At 42.2% G+C, this 23,102-nt stretch overlaps 1 protein-coding gene across 2 annotated transcripts; it reads left to right on the forward strand.

Moving 5' to 3' along the window:
* The first annotated feature begins 291 nt into the window (after positions 1 to 291).
* Positions 292 to 22,807, forward strand: MED17 (mediator complex subunit 17). Of its 2 annotated transcripts, XM_047752400.1 has the most exons (12): positions 307 to 748; positions 4,415 to 4,581; positions 5,746 to 5,965; positions 7,675 to 7,811; positions 7,904 to 7,988; positions 8,318 to 8,470; positions 10,958 to 11,088; positions 11,945 to 12,129; positions 15,563 to 15,700; positions 19,454 to 19,571; positions 21,007 to 21,166; positions 22,232 to 22,807. In XM_047752400.1, exons 1-12 carry the CDS (start codon positions 499 to 501, stop codon positions 22,441 to 22,443), a joined length of 1,956 nt encoding a protein of 651 aa, XP_047608356.1. In that variant the 5' UTR covers positions 307 to 498; the 3' UTR covers positions 22,444 to 22,807. The 2 variants fall into 2 exon arrangements, with proteins under 2 accessions (XP_047608357.1, XP_047608356.1); XM_047752401.1 differs by lacking the exon at positions 21,007 to 21,166 and having other exon boundaries at positions 292 to 748.
* The last annotated feature ends 295 nt before the right edge of the window (positions 22,808 to 23,102 follow it).

Genomic DNA, 23,102 nt, shown 5'->3' on the forward strand with positions numbered 1-23,102 from the left:
CCTTCATCACTTCACAAGTAACACTTGAGAAACGTAGGCGGCCACCCGCCTCCCTACCTTTTTTTTTAAAGCGGCCACCCGCCTCCCTACCCTTCTTTTTAAAACGGCCACCCGCCTCCCTACCCTTCGGGCGCCTGGGTCCATCCCGCCCACTGCAGGCCACGCCTCTTCCTTACAGACCAGGAAGCTTTTCCGGAGGCCGAAGTGGGATTCACCGGAAGCGCTCGGCCGGAAGTGTGGAACTCCCGCGCCCTCCAGGTTCCCTCCGCGAGATTCCGAGAGGGGCGGGGGGACTGGATGAGTGGAGGGGGAGGGCCCTGCAGTGCATTCTGGGAAGGTCTCAGTGTTCTTCCCTTTGTTTGCGGCTGTAGATCTGTGTTTGGTTTCTCCAGGGTTCTCCGAGGCTCTCCGATTTCCGGCCTCCGGCCTCCAGCCGAGGTGCCCCTACTGCCTCCCTTGGTTTTCAGTTGGCGCAGGAGTCCTGCGGACGCCGCCAGCATGTCTGGGGTGCGAGCTGTGCGGATTAGCATCGAGTCGGCCTGCGAGAAGCAGGTCCAGGAGGTGGGCCTGGATGGCACTGAGACGTACCTGCAGCCACTGTCCATGTCGCAGAACCTGGCGCGTCTGGCACAGCGAATTGACTTCAGCCAAGGTTCGGGCTCCGAGGAGGAGGAGGCGGCGGGGGCCGACGGCGACGCGCAGGACTGGGCGGGCGCCGGGTCTAGCGCGGACCAGGACGACGAGGAAGGTAAGTCTCGAATCCACTGGGCCGGTCTCCGGGTCCCGGTACCAGCGGGTTAATGTCACTGCCTCTCCTGTACCAGGTAAGATGCTGTGTGTAGGAGTATTTTGAACGTAACCGCGCGAAACAGTAATTGAGCTCATAGTCGTCTTTTTTTTAATCGCTGGAAAATTGAGGGCACCACCTGACTCTTAATACTCCTTATTCTTCTGCAGGTTTCCTTGAGTGGGAGCTCTTGAAAAACACGGTCACTATGAAGTGTTTTCATAGAATGTCTGTAATGTGGCACATCCTGGTTAAGAGTCCTAGTTCAAATATCTGCCACGTATTAGTTTTGTTTCCCTCTGCCAGGTGGATGATGATAGTAACACCTGCTGAAAAGACATTCTTATTGATTGGAATGTGTGATGAGGTCCAGGAGGGAGGCAGGAGCCAGATCATGTAGAGGCAGAAGGCCAGGAGAAACGTTTGGCTTTTCTTTCTTTCTTTCTTTTTCTTTTTTTTTTTTTTTAATGTCTTGGCTGCACCGGTGGCATATGGAGGTTCCTGGGGCCAGGGATTGAATAAGAGCTACAGCTGCGTCAGTGTGGAATCTTTTTTCAGCAGAAGATTGAACCCACACTTCCCTGCAACCCAGACTGCAGTCAAGATTCTTTATTGCTTTTTAGGGCCGCACCTGCAGCAAATTGAAGTTCCCCAGCCTAGAGGCTGAATCAGAGCTGCAGCTGCTGGCCTGCCCCACAGCCACAACAAAGCCAGATCCCAGCTGTGTCTTCGACCTATAGCACAGCTCACCGCAACACCAGATCCTTAACCCACTGAGCGAGGCCTGGGATCGAACCCGAATCAATGAGGAACGGGTTCTAGTCAGGTTCATTAACTGCTGAGCCATGTGGAAACTCCTATGCAGTCAGATTCTTAACCCACTGCACCAGGCAGGAACTCCCAATTTGGCTTTTATTACAAAGACAATGGAAAGCTTTTGAAGGATTTTTAAGCAGACAGATGATTTGTTTACAAAAGGTTACCCTGGATGTTACATAGTAAATGGATTAAAGGGAAAACAAAACTAGTTAGGAAAGGATTATGGAAAAAGTACGAATGGTTTTTTGCATTCTTATTGTCAGGAATAAAAAGTACCAGAGTTCCCATTGCGGCACAGTGGAGATGAATCTGACTAGTATCTTTGAGGATGCAGGCTTGATCCCTGGCCTCCCTCAGTGGGTCAGGGCTCCGGTGTTGTGGTGAGCTGTGGTGTAGGTTGCAGACGCGGATGGGATCTGGCATTGCTGTGGGTATGCTGGCAGCAGTAACTCTGATTGGACCTCTAGCCTGGGAACTTCCTTCTTATGCCCCAGGTGCAGCCCTAAAAAGCAAAAACAATAAATAAATAAAAAATACTGACAATTCTTTGTTTAGTTATGTGTAACACACCCTATGTAAATGAAAATTTAAAGACATTTCAATCCACTGATGTTAGGACAATTAGGGATCCATTCAGAAATGAAAGGTAAATACTACCTCAAACCTCACATAGAAATATTTAGACAAGGATTGAAAGGGAAATGAGAATAAAATATTGGAAAGAAGTTAAAATCACCTAACTTCGAAATTAGGAGAGGCTTCCATAAGCAGGATAGGAAACCCAGAAGTTATAAAGGAAAAGATAGGTATATTAATTACATAAAAGTTATTTATTTATTTAATTTTCTTTTTAGGGCCGCACTTGTGGCACATGGAAATTCCCAGGCTAGGGATTGAATTGGAGCTGCAGCTGCAGCATACACCTCAGCCACAGCAACACTAAATCCAAGCCGCATCCACGACCTGTGCCACAGTTTGTGGCAACACCAGATCCTTAACTCACTGAGTAAGGCCAGGGATGGAACCTGCATCCTCAGGGAGACTACATCAGGTCCTTAACCCATTGAGCCACAGTGGGAACTCCATTTACATATAATTTTAAAATAATAATGGAAAGAAAGGGTAGCATAAACAAAGTAAAAAGATAAATGACAGACTGGGAGAGGTATATACAAGACACATGACATACAAGTGGTTGATACTCAAAGAGTCCCTTCAAACTGAAAAGAAAAAGACAATTCATTGGAAAAACAGGCCAAAGACATAAACAGTCAGCTCACAGAGGAAAGATTTAAGTTCTTGCTAATAGGGAGATGCAAATATAGCGTCAAGATGCTATTTTCATGCCTAGCGTTTTAAGAGTTAATGCCCAGTGTTGAGAATGTGAATTTGTAGAGCCTTATTTGTGAGACCCTTTGGCAGTTCAGTATGTGTCAGAATCTTTAAATGTGCCTCTCTTTTGAGCCACTAATATCATGACTGAGAGTTGAAGCTACAGACGAAGTTGACGTATACAGAGATGTGTTAAAGATGTTTACACCGCTAGCATTGTTGCAACCAGTCCATTACACAGAAATGGTTAAATTGACTGTACCTCTGTGCTCCACAGTATCGTAGAAGGTGAAAAGAATGAAGTAAATCCATATGTGCTAACCTGGAAGTGTCTCTAGGACATAACTAAGTGGGGCGGAAGCAAGTAATAGAAAAGTGGGAATGTATTTATGTAAATATATAGAAAAACATTTGCATGGATTTGCCCCAACAGTTAACGGTGATTGTCCCCCTCAGGAGGGCAGAGAATTAGGGGTGGGGAATAAAACACTTTCACTTTTTACTCAGTATAAGTTTTTTTTGTTTGTTTGTTTGTTTTGTCTTTTTGCTATTTCCCTATGCCGCTTCCGCGGCATATGGAGGTTCCCAGGCTAGGGGTCGAATCGGAGCTGTAGCCACCGGCCTACACCAGAGCCACAGCAACGCGGGATCCGAGCCACGTCTGCAACCTACACCACAGCTCACGGCAACGCCGGATCCTTACCCCACTGAGCAAGGGCAGGGACCGAACCCGCAACCTCATGGTTCCTAGTCGGATTCGTTAACCACTGCGCCACGACGGGAACTCCTCAGTATAAGTTTTACTGTTTGAATTCTATAGTGTGAGCATATATTTATGAAATTTAATTTTTTAAGATGATTAATATGTTGGAGGATGTATTAATAGTGTTTACTATCTGAATGCTGCTGTTATAGATCATTTTTATTTTTGTACTTTTCTGTATATTGGAAATTCTCTACAATCACTCAGATTTTAAAAGCTGGAAGATAAAGGTTATTAAGAAGGCTTGAGGTGTTCCAGTTGTGGCGCAGCAGAAACAAATCTGACTGGGAACCATGAGATTGCCGGCTTCGATCCCTGGCCTCGCTCAGTGGGTTGAGGATCCGGCGTTGCTGTGGCTGTGGTGTAGGCTGGTGGCAACAGCTCCGATTAGACCCCTAGCCTGGGAACTTCCATATGCCGCATGTGTGGCCCTAAAAAGACAAAAGATAGAAAAAAAAAGAAAGAAAGGCTTGCATACATTTAAAACGCTATTTGTCCACTTAACATATTGTAAAGTTAGCTTTAACTTAGAAAATTGTATATGTTTGTTTTGCCACTGTAGGAATGGCTAACTGAAATGTTAAAGGTTCAAGGAGGGGGAAGGGGATGAGAAAAAAGAGGGACTAGTTTGAAATAGAATTCATTATTTCTTCTTTTGGAGAAGCTTTCTGGAACTGATACCTATATCTTTCTTTCTCCCCCCCCTCTTTTAGGGTTGGTGAAATTTCAGCCTTCCCTTTGGCCTTGGGATTCAGTGAGGAACAATTTGAGAAGTGCCCTGACAGAGATGTGTGTTCTCTATGATGTTCTCAGTATTGTTAGGGAGAAAAAATTTATGACTCTTGATCCTGTTTCTCAGGATGCACTTCCTCCAAAACAGGTATTCTAGGCTTTGATTGAGTAATGGTGCCATTTTATTAAGTTCCAGGACCATCTTTTAGGCTCTGTGCCTACTGTTTCCTTTTTCTTAAATGCAAACTTAAGTCCAGATGAAGATGTAAAGGCTGACGGTCATAAGCTTCCCAAAACCTCAGAATTAGTTTCCATCATATCATCAAAAAATTGTTGTGACATTTTTATGAAACTTTATTATTTTCACTTTTAGGTAGCCAGAAAACTTTTTTTTTCCTTAGGGCTGCACTGGCAGCACATGGTAGTTTCCAGACTAGGGGTTGAGTTGGAGCTGCAGCTGCCAGCCTCTGCCACAGCCGCATCAGATCCGAGCCATGTCTCGACCCATGCTGCAGCTTGCAGCTGATGCCAGATGCCCAACCCACTGATCGGGGCCAGGGATCGGACCTGTGTTCTCATGGATACTAATCAGGTTCATTACTGTCGAGCCACAATGGGAACTCCCCAGAAAAATTTTATTAAACTTGGCTTTTCAGAAGTATGTCTACATGACATAGTGATTATGGATATTTATGTATGTGTGTATATATAACACATAGATTTCGATTTCCCATCAGTTTTCAAATTATGGTGTTTGATCATAAGTTTGAGTGCCTTTAAAGGTACAAACGGGTGGGGTGGAGAGTGGTACACATAAGGAGGGGGAGGAATGGCCACACAAAGTGGGGGAGCCCAACCTATATTGGGCAGAATTGGTGCCATGATAAGTTGTGATTTACAGTCCACGGTGGTGTTTTGGTTTAACACGAGTCTTTGAGTTGACCAAAGAAATAGGTTAAGGTTTTCTTTTAAAAAAAAAAAAATTATTATTTGTACTTTCCCACCTTCTCCTTGCTTTTCTATAATTTTTAAATTTTCTCTTGCGTATTTTATTATTGAGAAAACGTATCATTTGGAAATCATTTTTAAATGATCTGTCTTGTCTCTGTGGAGGCACTGGTTCACTCCTCGGCCTGTTGCAGTGGGTTTAAAGGTCCAGTGTTGCTGCAGCTGTGGTATAGGTCGCAGCTGCAGCTCGGATCCAGCCCCTGGCCTGGGATCTTCCATATGCAGCGGGGGTGGCTGAAAAAGAAAAATGAATAAAATCATTTAAAAGTAATTCAGAGCTATACTTTTGGATTATTTTTGGTAGAATCCTCAGACGTTGCAGTTGATATCTAAAAAGAAGTCACTTGCTGGAGCAGCACAAATCCTACTGAAGGGGGCAGAAAGACTGACGAAATCAGTCACTGAAAACCAAGAAAATAAGCTTCAAAGAGACTTCAACTCTGAGCTTTTGAGGTTGAGGCAACACTGGAAACTTAGAAAAGTTGGAGATAAAATTCTTGGCGATCTGAGCTACAGAAGTGCAGGTATAGATAATTGTTCAAAACTCTGCTTCTTAACTGTAGTTGTCAAAGACTATAAAGAGTAGATTCTAATGTTACATATTCTTCTATAATAATACTGTTTCTCAGTTATGTTACATTCGGAAGTTTAAATCTCTGTGCACGTAAGCCCAAGAAAGCTAAAATTACTTTTATCATAGTGTTACATAAACATGTATAAATAGTTTATATTCAATTTGAAAACATTTTAGGTTCACTTAACAGAAAGTTCAGAGATAAGGTTTATGTGCTAACACACTCTGAACTATACTTGACACCTTAAGTTTGATCAGAGATAATGAAGTAGAAATAGACTCCTCAATTGGAGGCTTACCTGTGACCCTTAAAAACTGGGCATAAAAGGAGAAAAAGAACATTTCTATTCTTCCTTGTTCTATTACTCTCCTTTCAGTCTGCTATGCTTTTCACATTCTGTGTGAAGAAAGAGAATGGTGAAAACACTTCACCTTCCTTTTTCCATTCAGCCAAGGCTGCGGCAGTAACTCACTACTTTGTTGGCATATACTATAAATTTAATATCTTGAATTCACATCTTTTGGTATAAATTCCTGTTGAGCTATAATATATAATAGCAAGTTTCTCCAGGTAATTTCGGTTATATCTTGAAGCTGCCGAAATATATTCAGAGGAGCTATACACAGAAAGTTTATAAGATTCACAGCTCAATGGGGTAAGAACTTTGACTATCAAGGGATAAAAAAGTAAGGCACCCTGGCTGTGGTCATTAGGGTAACAATAGCAGCGTGATATTTTAAAAGGATTCATTTTCCAGAGCAGGCCATCATTATCCTAAAATTATAGGAAGGTAGGTTGAGGTGGTTAGGTCCAGTACTGGAGGACCTACGTGCCTCAGCATCGATGTGAATTTGGAAATTTTGAATTCTGAAGGTTATGTTCCATCACAAAGATATATTCAAGATGATGAAGACATTTTTACATTTTGATGATACGCTACAGAACGGCACTTTCTGGCTCTGGACATTGTTCTTCCCAACAAATAATTATGTGTAAGATCTTCTGCTAATTTCTCTCTATGGGACAGTCACCTATCTTATAAAAGGGTTTAATTACATTGTTTTTAATTGCAAGAATATCTTGAATATCTTCCCCTGTTATAAAAAAGCTGGTACATTTAGCTACCCATGCCTCAGTTAATTCAGCAGCCCAGAACAGCTGTCTCAGTTTCTTCGATACACACACAAAAAAATCACACGAAAGTCTAGGTTGAAAAGAGGGTGGTGTATACAACTCTCCTTTTGTCTATCTCTTGTTGAATTCAGAACCTTTCAATTGCAGCCTTATTACAGAGGCCCAGCTCCACAAGTATTTAATCTCCAAAATTAAATCTGTGGAATTATTTTCTAGAATTATATTTATTTTGTCAAAACTCCATTGGAATGAAACAGTTTGGATGGACTGTGGAGTTTGTATTATAATGATAGTGTGAGACTAAGGCCTGTTTTGGTTTGGTTTTTTTAGGTAAATAACTCTTTGTCCTGCTTCCTTCTTTTTGCTTACCATGCCTCTCCCTTCCTCTGAAACACATTTTCCGTGGGAACTCAACTTATGCTGCAGTGATGTGTATGTGAAAGAGCATTTATAGATACCCAATAATTGGTGTTAAACTAATGTGGTCACTGTTCTCAATTTTCCTGTTTTTAATAATCCATTAGGATCTCTGTTTCCCCATCATGGTACCTTTGAAGTAATAAAGAATACAGATATTGATCTGGATAAGAAGATACCCGAAGACTATTGTCCCCTTGATGTCCAGATTCCTAGTGATTTAGAGGGGTCTGCATATATCAAGGTATTTGTCAGGTTTTTTTTTCAAGTAATTTCTTGTTAATAGCCCAGTAGCTAATTTGCTAACATTTTTTGTATGTTACTATTATCACATAGGTTTCGATTCAAAAACAGGCTCCAGACATAGGTGATCTCGGCACAGTTAACCTCTTCAAACGACCTTTGCCTAAATCCAAACCAGGTATAGTTAGGTTCTGTCCTCTAACTTCTCGTTTTATCTGAGTTTACATTTACAAATAAACTGAAGACAAACAGGTAATTCAGAATAAGAGCAATTAGAAATATAATTATTTATAATTTATTAATAGTAGCTGTGCAATCTTTTTTAAAGATTGAACTAATTTACCAGTTTTCTCTGTGTAAAAGAAGTAAAAAGTTTTATATTTTGCAAAGGAAGTGCTGTAATATAGGGTTTCCTGAACTATTGTATGTATTCAGATCATCATTTAAGCTAGTTAATGCCTAATATAATTAGGTAATTAATATATACATATATCCTCTGTCTTTCAGGTTCCCCACATTGGCAGACAAAACTGGAAGCAGCACAAAATGTTCTCTTATGTAAAGAAATTTTTGCACAGCTCTCTCGGGAAGCTGTTCAAATTAAATCACAGATCCCTCACATTGTGGTGAAAAATCAGATTATCTCTCAGCCCTTTCCAAGTAAGAGCAGTCTGTCTACTCTTTGGAGATTTATAATTAAGACGCTACTCTTACTGTTCCTTCAGCTCACCCAAGATATTTGGTGAGTTGAAGGAACAGTAAGAGCAGAGAGGTAGTATGCAGTCCATAATAACTGCCAGTGAAGTGGCTTGCAACACAGGCTACACTGCTCTATTCTGTGTCCTCAGCAGTGTCATTCTTGAGCTTTAAACAGTATAAGTTAAAAATTTGCACTAGTGGATTTCCCTGATGGCTCAGCAGGTTAAGGATCTGGCTTTGCAACTGCCATGGCTTGGGTCACTGCCATTCTGTGGTCGGATCCCTGGCTGGGCTGCCCTGGGTGCAGTCAAAAACAAAAACAAAAAAATTTGCACTGGCAAGGCCGTTATTCAGCAACAGTTGCTTTGAGGTGTCTATGCTAACACCATTTCTGGAGGATTTTTCAGGGATCCTATCTTAACTGCTAAATGAGATCAATTAGAGAATGCTTAATTTTTAAAGTTTTTTTATTGAGGTATAGTCGTATAATACATGTTTCAGGTGTATAACACAGCCATAGTTTTTAAAATTTATATTCCATTTATGGTTATAAAGTGGCTGCAATCCCTCTGCTGTACGGTATATCCTTGTAACTTATTTATTTTATACTTAGTGGTTTGTACCTCCTAATCCATAGGAAGGTAGGCCCTACTTTGCCCCTCCTCACTTTCCTTTCTCTAGTTTTCCTCTCCACTAGCTTGTTCTTTATATCTTTGAGTCTTCCTTTTCTTTTCAAGGCCACACCTTCGGCATATGGAGGTTCCCAGGCTAGGGGTCAAATTGAATCGGAGCTGCAGCTGGGGCCGACACCACAGCCATGGCAACACCAGATCTGAGCCATATCTGTGACCTGTGCTGCAGCTTGTAGCAGCGTTGGATTCCTAACCCACTGATAGGCCAGGGATTGAACACACATCCTCATGGATACTAGTCAGGTTCTTAACCCGCTGAGCCCCAATAGGAGCACCTGAGTCTGTTTCTTTTTTGTTCACTGTTATTTTAGATTCCCCATATAAGTCAGATCATACAGAATTTGTCTTTCTCTGTCCGACTTACTTCACTTAGCATGATATGCTCCAAGTCCACCCATGTTGTTACAGATGGCAAAATTTTATTGTTTTTATGGCCGAGCAGTATTCCATTGTGTATATGCATGAATGTATGTATATATACATATATGTACCACTTTTCTTTATCCATTCATCTGGTTTTTTTTGGGGGGGGGGTTGTCTTTTTAGGGCCATAGTCACGGCATATGGAGGTTCCCAGGCTACGGGTTGAGTCAGAGCTGTAGCCACTGGCCTATGCCACAGCCACAGCAATGTGAGATCCAAGCCATGTTTACAACCTACACCACAGCTCATGGCAACACCCGATCCTTAACCCACTAAGCGAGGCCAGGGATCCAACCTGCATCCTCATGGATCCTAATCCAGTTCCTTAACCACTGAGCCATGATGAGAACTCCTCATTCATCTGTTGACGGACACTTAGCTTGCTTCTGTAACTTGTCTGTTGTAAATAACGCTGCTATGAACATTGGGGTAGATTTATCTTTTCGAATTAGTGTTTCTGTGTATAAAATGCTTAATTAAATGTCCATAATATTTCTAAATTTTGAATTTGAAGTTGAGAAGAAACAAATTCATAGCTTAAAAATGTATAGCTTCTGTTCACCTGTCTTTATTTTATTTTGTCTTTTTAGGGCTGCGCCCATGGCATATGGAGGTTCCCAATCTAGGGGTCTAATCAGAGCTATTGCTGCCAGCCTACGCCAGAGCCATAGCAACGCCAGATCTGAGCTGCGTCGGCGACCTACGCCACAGCTCACAGCAACGCCAGATCCTTAACCCACTGAGCGAGGCCAGAGATCGAACCCACAACCTCATGGTTCCTAGTCGGATTAGTTTCCTCAGCACCATGGCAGGAACTTCTGTTCACCTGAGTTTAGCCACATTCAAGCTCAGTAGCCACATGGTAGGTCAACAGAATTTGAATTGTTGAAATACACAGTAGTTTATTATATTCATAAGTCATCATTTTGGTGTAGAAATTTTTTAAATGAAGCCTCCTCTTCCAGTACAGACTATATCTTTTGAGGAGTTCCCATCCTGGTGCAGCAGAAACGACTCCGACTAGGAACCATGAGGTTTCGGGTTCGATCCCTGGCCTTGTTCAGTGGGTTAAGGATCCTGTGTTGCCGTGAGCTGTGGTGTAGGTCGCAGACGTGGCATCTCTTGTTGCTGTGGCGTAGGCTGGCAGCTGTAGCTCTGATTCGACCCCTAGCCCAGGAAACTCCGTATGCCGTGGGTGCAGCCCTAAAAAGACCAAAAAAAAAAAAAAGAATGTATCTTTGGAAAATAGGCTTTGATTATACTTTATGAAGACACTTTGTGCTTTTCCATATTTTAGGTTATTTATATCTGTTCTTCTTGTTTTTATAAATAGGCTTGCAGTTATCTATTTCTTTGTGCCATTCCTCAAATGATAAGAAATCCCAAAAATCTTCTACTGAGAAGCAAAGTCCAGAGGACCATCTTTATGTCCTAGAGCATAACTTGCATCTCCTGATTAGAGAGGTAATGAAATAAGTGTTTTTCCTTGTGTTGCGGTGAGCATATCAGGGCGGTGAATGTGCATACCCTCCTCTCGGCTGAGTCCTCGTTACTCACATAGCAATGACATTCGCTGTCTGTGCTGTGCAAGATCCTGGCCATAGGCTCAGGGAATATAGAGACCAGCAGAATACAGTTTCTCTACCCCAAGCATAGCTTCTAGTGGTAGAAATAGACCACAAGTTTACAGAGAGGGGTAGAGACGCATGCTAAAGGGTGCCTCTGAACAGGTGATCAGGGAAAACGTCTTGCTGGAGCCTGTGGACAGGAACCCTGAGTTGTTTCTGGGTATATTCTCCCTGCAGGTCATCTAGAATTGTGTTTCCAGAGTGTTTGTTCACAATTTACGCTAATTTGAAAAGAATCCCCTGAGATCTTGTAATAGGCGTGTATGTTCCACCTCCCCTGCCTCACCTCAAAGTCTGGTTCTGTTACTTGTGATGATGCAGTAGTCAGTATTTTTTAATGTTCCTCCAGTGGTTCTGTCATTGCCAGGCTTGGAAGCCTCTCATCTGGGCTACGGTGGGCTAACTGTCTACTGATTGCATGTGTTCTGTCCGTGAGGCTTAGCGAAGAGTATTTGGTTTTTGTACCTTAAAACTTTTAAAATAAAAACGGCAGCTTGAGAGGGACCCTTCTCTTTACAGACTCGCATTAAGCATGGCCTCGTAGATACTAACGTTTATCTCTGTGCCAAGACTGCCTTTTTATGTGGTTCAGGTCCATTGCTTTATGTTTCCAAAATGTGAGCCATGTTCTGATTGAATACTGTAATTACCATCCGGGTGTTGGCTGTTGACAACGGCTCTTCTTGTTACAGTTTCATAAACAGACCTTGAGCTCTATCATGATGCCTCATCCAGCAAGTGCACCTTTTGGCCACAAGAGAATGAGACTTTCGGGTCCTCAAGCTTTTGATAAAAATGAAATTAATTCAATACAGTCAAGTGAAGGGCTTCTGGAAAAAATAATTAAACAAGCAAAGCACATATTTCTGAGGAGTAGGTAAGGACAAACAAAGTGAGTCTTTTCTCCAGGGAGAGGGAGATGGCTGCTGTATAAGAGTTTATAGTCGTCGGGGAGTTCCCGTCGTGGCGCAGTGGTTAACGAATCCGACTAGGAAACGTGAGGTTGCGGGTTTGGTCCCTGCGCTTGCTCAGTGGGTTAACGATCTGGCATTGCTGTGAGCTGTGGTGTAGGTCGCAGATGCGGCTCGGATCCCGCGTTGCTGTGGCTCTGGCGTAGGCAAGTGGCTACAGCTCTGATTAGACCCTAGCCTGGGAACCTCCATATGCCGTGGGAGTGGCCCAAGAAATGGCAAAAAGACCAAAAAAAAAAAAAAGAGTTTATAGTCGTAGATGGCCCTGTCAAGTTTGGGGAAGACTTAGAGCCATTGCCCATGTAATGTAATATACTGCTTCTAACCTGGCATTAAAATTTTGAATGTACCATACAGCACCATACTGTCTTGACTAACCCATCCGTGAGATGCTTATTCCTGAACTAATTGAAGCTTTTTTTTTTTTTTTTCTTTTTTTGGACACCCCGCAGCATATGGAGTTCCCAGGCTAGGGGTCAGATCTGAGCCTTGGTTGCAGCCTAAGCTGCAACTGTGGCAACGCTATCCTTAACCCACTATTCCAGGCCGGGGATAGAACGTGTGTCCTTTTGCCACAATGACAACTCCACATTTAAACCCTTTTTAAGCTTTCCATGTTTTTGATTGTTGCACATTTTAGGACTTTGGAAGGCATTTTCCCATATGTTAACTTATTTAATCCTTAACTCTGGGGCAGATCATGTTAACCCATTTTTATTGATGAGAAGATTGAGATTTAGAAATGTACAACTTACTCAAGGTTCCACAACTTGGGTTAGCAAAATCAGGATTTATGGCCGGGTCTGTTTAATCCCAGAGCTCATTTTCTTTCTTCCATACACACTGTTTACAAAAGAACTTGGCATGACCGAACCTAAATAAGTGTCCCTTTTCCAAATACTGAAGGTGCACTTCTGTTTTATTTTTGTCGTTTGGTGAAGAGCTCTATTTTTACTTAATTCATAGTTGTACCTTAATGGTACTCAATAGGCCAGGGATCGAACCTGTGTCCTTGGCACTGCAAAAAAGCTGCCAATCCCATTGCACCACATCAGGAATGCCATGTGTATCTGTTTTTTTTAAATTACAAATCTGTTATCATAAAATTTTATATTTTGCCTTCAAAAATATTTTAATATAATGTCTTATTGTATGAATATTCCATGATTTCTTCTTAACAATTCTCATTGCTACTTTTTAATTATCAGTTTGTTGATAGATGTAATGCTGAAATGAATAGTCTTACATACATATTTACCTATTGTAGAAAGTTTTAAAGCACTGCCAGGGAAGCAAATCACAGAAAAAAAAAAAAAAAAGAATGTTAAAAATGGTAGTTCCCACTGTGGTCCATTGTGTTAAGGATCCAGCATTGTCTCTGGTGGCACAGGTTCAGTCCCCGGGGCCAGGAACTTCCATGTGCCATGGGTGCAGCCAAAAAAAATAAAAATAAGGAAGAGAAAGTTAGAAATGGACTGAAAGAAACCAGTACTAGAGCAAAAGGAGGATAAGAGAACAAACCCAGGCTTCTGATGTAAAAGCCCCTTGTCCTGGAGTTCCTGTCGTGGCGCAGTGGTTAACGAATCCGACTAGGAACCATGAGGTTGCGGGTTCAATCCCTGCCCTTGCTCAGTGGGTTAACGATCCGGCCTTGCCGTGAGCTGTGGTGTAGGTTGCAGACGCGGCTCGGATCCTGCGTTGCTGTGGCTCTGGCGTAGGCTGGTGGCTACAGCTCCGATTAGACCCCTAGCCTGGGAACCTCCATATGCCGTGGGAGCGGCCCAAGAAATAGCAAAAAGACAAAAAAAAAAAAAAAAGCCCCTTGTCCTCAGTGGCTGTTCTCATTTCCTCCTGGCTTTTCTTTCTCTTTCTGATGAAGTACCAGAGTCAGGAGAAACTGAGGAGCTCCAGTTGTTTGGTTAACTTAGTAATTTACGCTTGCGTTCTAGGCTGTTCGTTGGTGTATATAAAATATGAAGGAAAGATTTTTGGCTCTGGAGTTAGATTTCCAGGTTTTGTGCTCCAAACAGCTGTGTTATCTTGGGCAAGTTACTACACATTGCTAAACTGCTTTTTTTTTCTTTCTGAAAAATGGAGATAGTAGTGTCTAGAGGAATTCCCTTGCGGTGTAGCAGATTAAGGGTCCACCTTTGTCACTGCAGCCACTTGGATCACTGCCATGGGTTCGATCCCTGCCCTGGGAACTCCATGCTGTGGGCACGGCCAAAATAATAATAATAATAGTGGCTACTATTGTTGTTAGTGGGATGAAATGATAGAATTCACAAAAGCACTTATTACGGTATTTGATACCTAATTAGGATTTGATGAATCTTATTTATACTTACCATATTTGTCTTTCTTGAAGTATAGGTTTTATTTTTTTTTTATTACTCAGTGAGTTTATTACATTAATAGTTGTACAATGATCATCGTAATCCAGTTTTATAGGATTTCCATCCCACACCCCTAGCACATCCCTCCACCCCCCAAACTGTCTCCTTTGGAAACTGTAAGTTTTTCAAAGTCTGTGACTCAATATCTGCTCTGCAAAGAAGTTCACTGTGTCCTTTTTTTCCGAAACCTGAAGTAAAGGTTTTAATTGTTCAGTTAAGTCTCCAACTTCTCTTGAAAATAAGTATAGTTCCCTTATAGTAATGGGTCTCAGGTGTGAGTACCTCCCAGGTCATTTGTTACCAGGGATTAGGTATTGATGTTTATGAACAATTGATTTTTTTTTGTCTTTTTGCCTTTTCTAGGGCCGCTTCCCATGGCATATGGAGGTTCCCAAGCTAGGGGTCGAATCAGAGTTGTAGATGCTGGCCTCCGCCAGAGCCACAGCAATCTGGGATCCGACATGTCTGTGACCTACACCACAGCTCACGGCAATGCTGGATCCTTAACCCACTGAGCGAGGCCAGGGATTGAACCCACAACCTCATGGTTCCTAGTTGGATTCATTAACTACTACGCCACAACGGGAACTCCAACAATTGATGTTCTTTCTAGAGCTGAGGTTAGCACCCTTAGACCTATCCTTCCCACTTGTGTTCTGGTAAGATTTTCTGAGTGAGTGGCAAAACACAAATGGAGTGGCAAGGAAATCCACGTGGCACGAGAACGTGTCATGATGTGAAGCTGGGAACCAGCACATTGGAGCAGCATGAAGGAGGGTCTCAGAACTTCAGCTGACCTTTCTTTAAAGTCTTAGCTTTTCAAATGGTGGTGTTTTCCAAAAGGAGTTAATCTGGTTTTAAATATCCATAAAATTGATAAGTGATTTATCATATTGTTTTATATGGTGACTTTATAACAATTGTAACTCCTTTTCTTGAAAAGGGCTGCAGCAACCATTGACAGCTTAGCAAGTCGCATTGAGGATCCTCAGATACAGGCTCACTGGTCAAATATTAATGATGTGTATGAATCTAGTGTGAAAGTCTTAATCACATCACAAGGCTATGAACAAATATGCAAGTGAGTATCAAAGAGAAGTTGTTTACTATGTTAAGTTCCCTTTTAAGCATTGCTATTTGCTGAGTGATTATATCAAGATTTTGTTTTTATTTCCTAGAGTGGCATAACTTTCCAGGAAATCATATCAGCCATAGAGTGTTTTTAAGAATGAGAGGCAAGGGAGTTCCCATTGTGGCTCAGCAGTATTGAACCCGACTAGTATCCATGAGGATGCGGGTTTGATCCCTGGCCTCTCAGTGGGTTAAGGATCCAGCGTTGCTGTGGCTGTGGTGTAGGCTGGCAGCTGCAGTTCCAGTTTGACCCCTAGCTTGGGAACTTTCATATGCCATGGGTGCGGCCGTAAAAAAGGCAAAAAAAAAAAGAAAAAGGTAAGAATGTCTAAAATGGACTCTTAGGTAAATGTCACGTATTGAGCTATGGAAAAAATGGATCCCGCATTAAGCGGAAAGTTGCCGTGCTTCCTCAGAGTCCGTTCCGCTTCGGTTCCTGCCTAGAGGCAGTGGCCAGTCTGATGTATTTGAAGTGAGGAGGGCCGTGTATATTAGACCCTATACTTTCCACGGTGTGCTGAAAACAGCCTAAATTTGGTAGCTCTCTCCTGCCCTGAGGTTGTTCTTGTGTCGAATCCAGTTCATGGTTCTGCCCTTAACGACTTTTGTCCTCAGCATTCCTAGAAAGCCGTCTCCTTGATTTATATCCAGAAATCACACGTTAATATGTGGGTGGTTGCCACTGGTGAGCGGGCTGGTAAAGTGGTCAGAGGATACAGACTTCTGGTTATAATTAAGTTCTGGAGAAGTAATGTACAGCATGGTAACTATAGTTAACTAGTAGTCTCTACTTAAAAATTGCTCAAAGAGTAGATCTTGAAAGTTCTCATCACAGGATAATGCGTAGTGAAGTGAGATGATGTTAACTTGTGGTGATCGTTTTGCAGTATCTACAAATATCAGACCGTTGTATTATGTACCTTAAATGCATCCAATCACATTGTCAGTTATATTTCACTAAATCATGGGAGAACGGGGCAGAAGCAAGTTAATATAATTAGCCAAGGGCCATGCATGGCATTTTTGGCCTCCATTTTAGCCTCTTTTAAATTTAACAACTGGAAAGATGGATCTGAGTCCCCTTACCCAGATCCTTCTGAGAGAGCCACTAGCAAACATTTATCAGGGTTGGTGAGTACATTTTATTTTTCAGGCTTTAATTGCTTGATGTCAGGCAGATTTAACTAGCCACAGTGGTCTCTCCAGTGAGCAAAACATGCCTGGAAACAAAATCACAACCCTCAGGAGTAGGGGAATATCATTCATATATAATGCTGTATTTTATAGCATAGTAGATGAGTGTGATTAAAAGATAAAATACACAAGATAAAAGAGTATATATACTGTGCAAAGGAAATCAGCCTTGAAACTTCTAGGAAAAGATGTTGGAGTAGATCATGGTGTTTGCTTCCCTTTCTACCTAAAGAAATCATGAAATAATGGGGGGGCTTGGGGATGTGGTGGGAGAGGAAGTACTGAATAGATCACTATTGGTGGCAGCACACGCCACTGGCTGATGGGGTCATTGGCTTTCATCATACTATACTTTTGTGTTTAAAATCTTCTGTAATAAGGGAGTTCCTGTCGTGGCGCAGTGGTTAACGAATCCGACTAGGAACCATGAGGTTGTGGGTTCGGTCCCTGCCCCTGCTCAGTGGGTTAATGATCCGGCGTTGCCGTGAGCTGTGGTGTAGGTCGCAGATGCGGCTCGGATCCCGCGTTGCTGTGGCTCTGGCGTAGGCCGGTGGCTACAGCTCTGATTCGACCCCTAGCCTAGGAACCTCCATATGCCATGGGAGCGGCCCAAGAAATAGCAACAACAACAACAACAAAAAAGACAAAGAAAAAAAAAAAGACAATAAATAAATAAACAAAATCTTCTGTAATAAAAAGAGGAAAAGAAAAAATCGTTCAGCATTGAATTGTCTACATGTACAACTAAGACCAAGCAACTGTGAGATTATGGTTCTAGAATCCAGTGTAAACGTTTTATAACTTTAGTTAGTGATAATGCAGCCTTGATGGAGTCAGGATAGGAGGGAAAGTAGGAGGAAGTGGAGAATGCCCTTTTCCTCATATTCTCTTGCTGGTGGGGTCATCTTAATACTAGTAGAAGTTAAAAATAATTCTCTTTCTTAAAACTCTCCAACTTTATGGTGTTGATATTTTCGTTGGATGCCAGCAAAATAATTTGCATATGTGCAGGTATATCTGTAGGATAAAGTCCTGCAAGTGTGCATGCTGGGTCGAAAAATACACTTAAAAATTTGATTAATCTTGGAGTTCCCGTCGTGGCGCAGTGGTTAACAAATCCGACTAGGAACCATGAGGTTGCGGGTTCGCTCAGTGGGTTAAGGATCCGGCATTGCCATGAGCTGTGATGTAGGTCGCAGACGCTGCTCGGATCCCGCGTTGCTGTGGCTCTGGCGTAGGCTGGCAGCTACAGCTCCGATTAGACCCCTAGCCTGGGAACCTCCATATGCCTCGGGTGCAGCCCTAGAAAAGGCAAAAAGACCAAAAAAAAAAAAATTGATTAATGTTACCAGTTTGCTTTTCAAAGTGGGAGCCATGAGTTTGCCCCAACCAGTAGTGATCTGAATTCTTTTTCCTTCACATCTTTGTTTAAAAATGGAGAATTACAAAATTTGCTTACATTTGTAAGTCTTTTCCTTTAAGCCTTCTGAATTTTGTGTTTTTCTTGGAAAGAAATTCATAAACTTTAATTCATCAAAATTACAATTTTATATAGACAGTTGCCAAAAGGTTTTGTTCTTAAATATTCACTGTAGAACCAAGTTAAATAGAGGTAGTATCAGATGTGGAAAGATATAATGCTCTTTTTTTCTGCATTTGTTCGTCTAGATGATTTGATTCAGGGAGTTTTGTGTTTCTTTTACATGTCATATACTGAAAATTTATAAATTGGTTTGGAAGAGTTTTGTGACCTGCTTATATATTCATTGGCTATTTTATGAGTTTCTTTGACCTAAGACGAGTGACTAGAGTGTACATATTCTAATTTCTTTGCTGATTATTTCAGGAGAGGGTGAAGAGTTGACAAAATCCTTTCCTTTCTGTAAGAGAATTTGACTTTGGTTAACTCTAGCTCTAGTGCCCTGGTAACTGGATAAGGAAAGACGCCCTGTGTGTTACTAGGCAACACTGCTTATGGCGAAAATGATCCCAAGTTGGTAAAATAGATCTGAACTGGGAGAAATTATAATTCTTTGGTGGGGATGGCTTTGGATTTCCCTGAATGGTGTGACTTTGACACTGGGTATGGTTCTTGTAGGGACCCTGGAAACCATGCCTGCGGAGCTGTAACAGGAGTGGGTGGCTCCAGTGAGGATGAGGTTTCTAAGTCAGGGCAGGTCCCACACATTCTCAAGGTGGATCTCAGTTCATTGCAACAAAAGCTGTATTGACAGCTGCAGGGCCTGCTGTAGGAGAGGAGCAGATGCTGCTGGCTGGCTGGCACGCTGTGCTGGCTCCCCGTGCCTCCTGGGTAGCCCGGTGCTACTCCTGTGGTAGTTTGGTGGCAGTCTCACAGATTCATTGCAGCTAAGAAAACTCCCCTCGTGGGTGTTGGTGTAGGTTATCAAAACTGTTATATTCTTGTTCTTTGATGTTAGGGTGTAATGTTTTTGGCATTGTATAAGGTAATTTTGAACACTTCTGATTTTTGGTCTGTGTGTCTATAAAGGTCCATTCAGCTGCAGTTGAATATTGGAGTCGAGCAGATCCGAGTTGTCCACAGAGATGGAAGGGTCATTACACTGTCTCACCAGGAGCAGGAGCTGCAGGATTTCCTTCTGTCTCAGGTAATAACCGCAGGCCACAAGGCCCGAGCCCCTTCCTTTCACAACCGTTGAAACAACATAGTGGGTAAGAAGTAAAATTATTTTAAAAAGCCATTTTTTTTCCTGCTGTCTAGTTTCTAGGGCACATTTTCAAACCTATTGACTAATTGAAAATGTTGATAAACTATCCTAGATGTGTTTCTACTCTTAGTTTGTATTTAAGATGAAGGACCAGTTCTGAGACTATCAGAATTTTAAAATTTTCTCACACTAGCTGATTTACAGCCTCTTCAGGACCACGTGAAAGTGGAGCAGTATTAACCCAGGGAAACCAGAGCAAAGGAGATCAGCTACAAAACTCTGGTGTCCGTTCTCCATAATGATAAGGGGGATGCTTTACTCTTAAGCCCTAAGACAGAGATCCTCAGATTAAGGGGCAGGATGGAAAGTGCTGGGTTCCAGTACCAGCTCTGTGACACTGGGCAGATTTCTGGACTTTTCTTTGCTCATCTGTAAAGTAAGAACAGTATTTCTCCTGCCTTCTCCATGGAATTGTGATAATCCATTAAAATACTGAGTTATGGGAGAAGGGTAGGTTTTGAAATGCTAATGAATCTTTCATATAAAACACATATTTATATTTCACATAAAATTTAAAAAAACACACTCTTCATCCTAGAGGCAGTAATCTTGTATGTGGATGTGCATGTGTGGTGCCAGGTAAATACAATGCATTTGTGAGGCATGGCAGCTCTTGGTTGACTGCACCGAAGATGGCCTTGGTCAGCTTAAGCACACACACAGAAAACATGGAAAGGCTCCTGGATAGCTTCCAGAATTGATGAGCAGTCTGGAGAATAAGGCTTGCAGTAGGATCAGGATCAAAGGAAGCTAGATGGTGAGAACCACAGCCAGGGCCGTGGCACTACTCTTGCCATCCCAACACTACTGCCTTCATCGCTGGTGGCAGAGTGCATTCTTGCCTCTGTGTATCAGTCGGGGTCTTAACCAGAAATAGGTGGCACATTCAGGATCGTTTCAAGAGTGTTTGCTGGGGATCTAGTTACAAAAGCTGTTGGTGTAACCACATGGATCAGCCTCGCAGGACAGAGTGCGCTTGAGGGGGTAAATGGACGATAACTCTGCGCACGCTGCTACTCTTCTGCATGCAGAGACCCCGGTGGGCAGCTCTAGTTGGCCACGTTGGGTCACGTGCCTGTGCTCAAGCTGATAGTGGGCAGGAAAGCAGGTATCAGGCTATTTTAGCTCTGGAGCGGAAGGTGGGGTCCTGTCCCTTGCCCCAGTATGTCACACAGAGGAGAATTCCCCAAAGAGGAAATGGGCTTCCTGCACCAGGCAGTGAAAACCCCAACAAAGCTTTATAGTCGTGATGTCAAGTCACCGCAAAATAAATCCCCTTGCTGATTGTCAGTGAAGTGTCCTTGTTCATTCACAGATGTCACAGCATCAGGTGCACGCAGTTCAGCAGCTAGCCAAGGTCATGGGCTGGCAGGTCCTGAGCTTCAGTAATCACGTGGGACTTGGGCCCATAGAAAGCATTGGCAATGCCTCTGCCATCACAGTGGCCTCTCCGAGCGGTGACTATGCTATTTCAGGTACTTTCTGCTTCTCTGAATGTGAAGAGACCTTTGGGGCTTTAGCATTTAGCTTTAATAATTACAAATACTTAAGAATAATTTGTATATGCAGTAGGTGAGCTCATTTGGTAATTATGCGGAGCTTTTATCTAAGCAAAGCTATTATTCAGTGCAACAGGTATTTACTTCTCTAATAGTTATAAAAAATGTTTTGCTTGGCAGCACATTTTCCTAGGAGATTATCTGAAAAAGGCTATCAGAATTGTTACTCCTGCAGTTCAAAACTTTTTTTTTTTTTTTTGTCTTTTTAAGGCCGTACCTGCAGCACATGGAGGTTCCCAGGCTAGCGGTCAAATCAGAGGATCAAAACACACGATCCGAGCTGCATCTGCAGCCTACACCCGAGCTCACGGCAACACCAGATCCTTAACTCACTGTGCAAGGCCAGGGAGCGAACCTGCGTCCTCATGGATGCTAGTCAGATTCACTTCCCCAGAGCCACAATGCGAACTCCTCCTGCAGTTCAAAACTCTTAATGGATAAAACTTTTTAAAAATAGACTCTGCAAATAGGCAAGAATAACATCTGATCCTAATGATGATCAGTGGATGGAACAGAGGGATGTTTTATGAAACGCCTACTGTAGGTAGGGCACTTTGATAGGCAGGAATACATATTATCTTGGGGAAAGTTATACTTGAAGCACTTGGTTTTAGTGGGGTCTTTTCTAATACCTGCTCTAAATACTTGAAAGAGTGGCTAATTAGAAATCCTTCCCCACTGGATCACATCTTGTGAATCGGTACCCTTGATCATTGCTAGATCTTTATTGATATTCAATAAAGATCTAGCAATACCCTTTTCTTTTTTCCTGAGTAATGAAGCCTCATTAAAACCTGAAGTTCATATTCAGAATAATCTTTCCTCTATCCCTTCCTATCCTGATTTTGAGTACTTTTAAATAAGCGCTTTCAAGTTGGTGGACAAAGAAGGTTTTCGTATTTGTGGAAAATGAAGTTGTGTGGTCTTTGTATTTTCTAGCTTGGAAAATGAGTATGTTGATATTTTGGTTTTGCTCCACAGTTCGTAATGGCCCGGAAAGTGGCAGCAAGGTTATGGTTCAGTTTCCCCGTAACCAGTGTAAAGACCTTCCAAAAAGTGACGTTTTACAAGATAGCAAATGGAATCATCTTCGTGGGCCATTCAGAGAAGTTCAGTGGAATAAAATGGAAGGCCGAAACTTTGTTTATAAAATGGAACTGCTTATGTCTGCACTTAGCCCTTGTCTGCTGTGATTCTTTTTTCCAGACCATTTTCCAGATTTTTTTTTTCCATGAGAAGTTTCCAGAAACTTTGACTTGAGAAACTTTTGCCCTTCATCCCTAAGTGCAAGGAAGAGGAATCTTCCAAAGGAGTATTGTGTTTTAAGTGTAATAATTAGCACATGTTTACCTAGCATTTTGAAACCTTTCACTTTATAAGTGAGAAGTGCTTTGAAATGCAAAAATTTATGTACAGGTATGGGGTATATAATTAGGGAAAGATGTACTGTTTTTTATGCAGTTAACTTGAAATGTTACTAACTTATGGATTTGAGTTTGCTTTTGAAAATATTCCTTTGATGTTGACATTAAATAAAGCATATGGTTAAAAATCTGAGATCCTCTAGAACTCATAGCCTAAATGAATTGTGTCTTTAATTGACCCATCTCATTTCACCATTTGTTATGACCTAAGGAACGTTTAAACACTCTCGAGACCCAGCTTTCCTACAGGAATTCCCTCACATTGAGAGAAGCAGATCTTTCCCTGAAGTGCAACCGAAGGAGCCTGTCCGCAGCTGTTGACCAGAGCTGGCGAAGGGAGCTGTTGCGTTAGTTAGTGGATAAGGTACCGCTGCCTCTGACTGCCTTTGTTATGCATGCCTGGGTCTAGTACTTTGAGACAAAGTCCT

The sequence above is a fragment of the Phacochoerus africanus genome, chromosome 11, assembly GCF_016906955.1.
Source record: "Phacochoerus africanus isolate WHEZ1 chromosome 11, ROS_Pafr_v1, whole genome shotgun sequence".
NCBI lineage: Eukaryota > Metazoa > Chordata > Mammalia > Artiodactyla > Suidae > Phacochoerus > Phacochoerus africanus.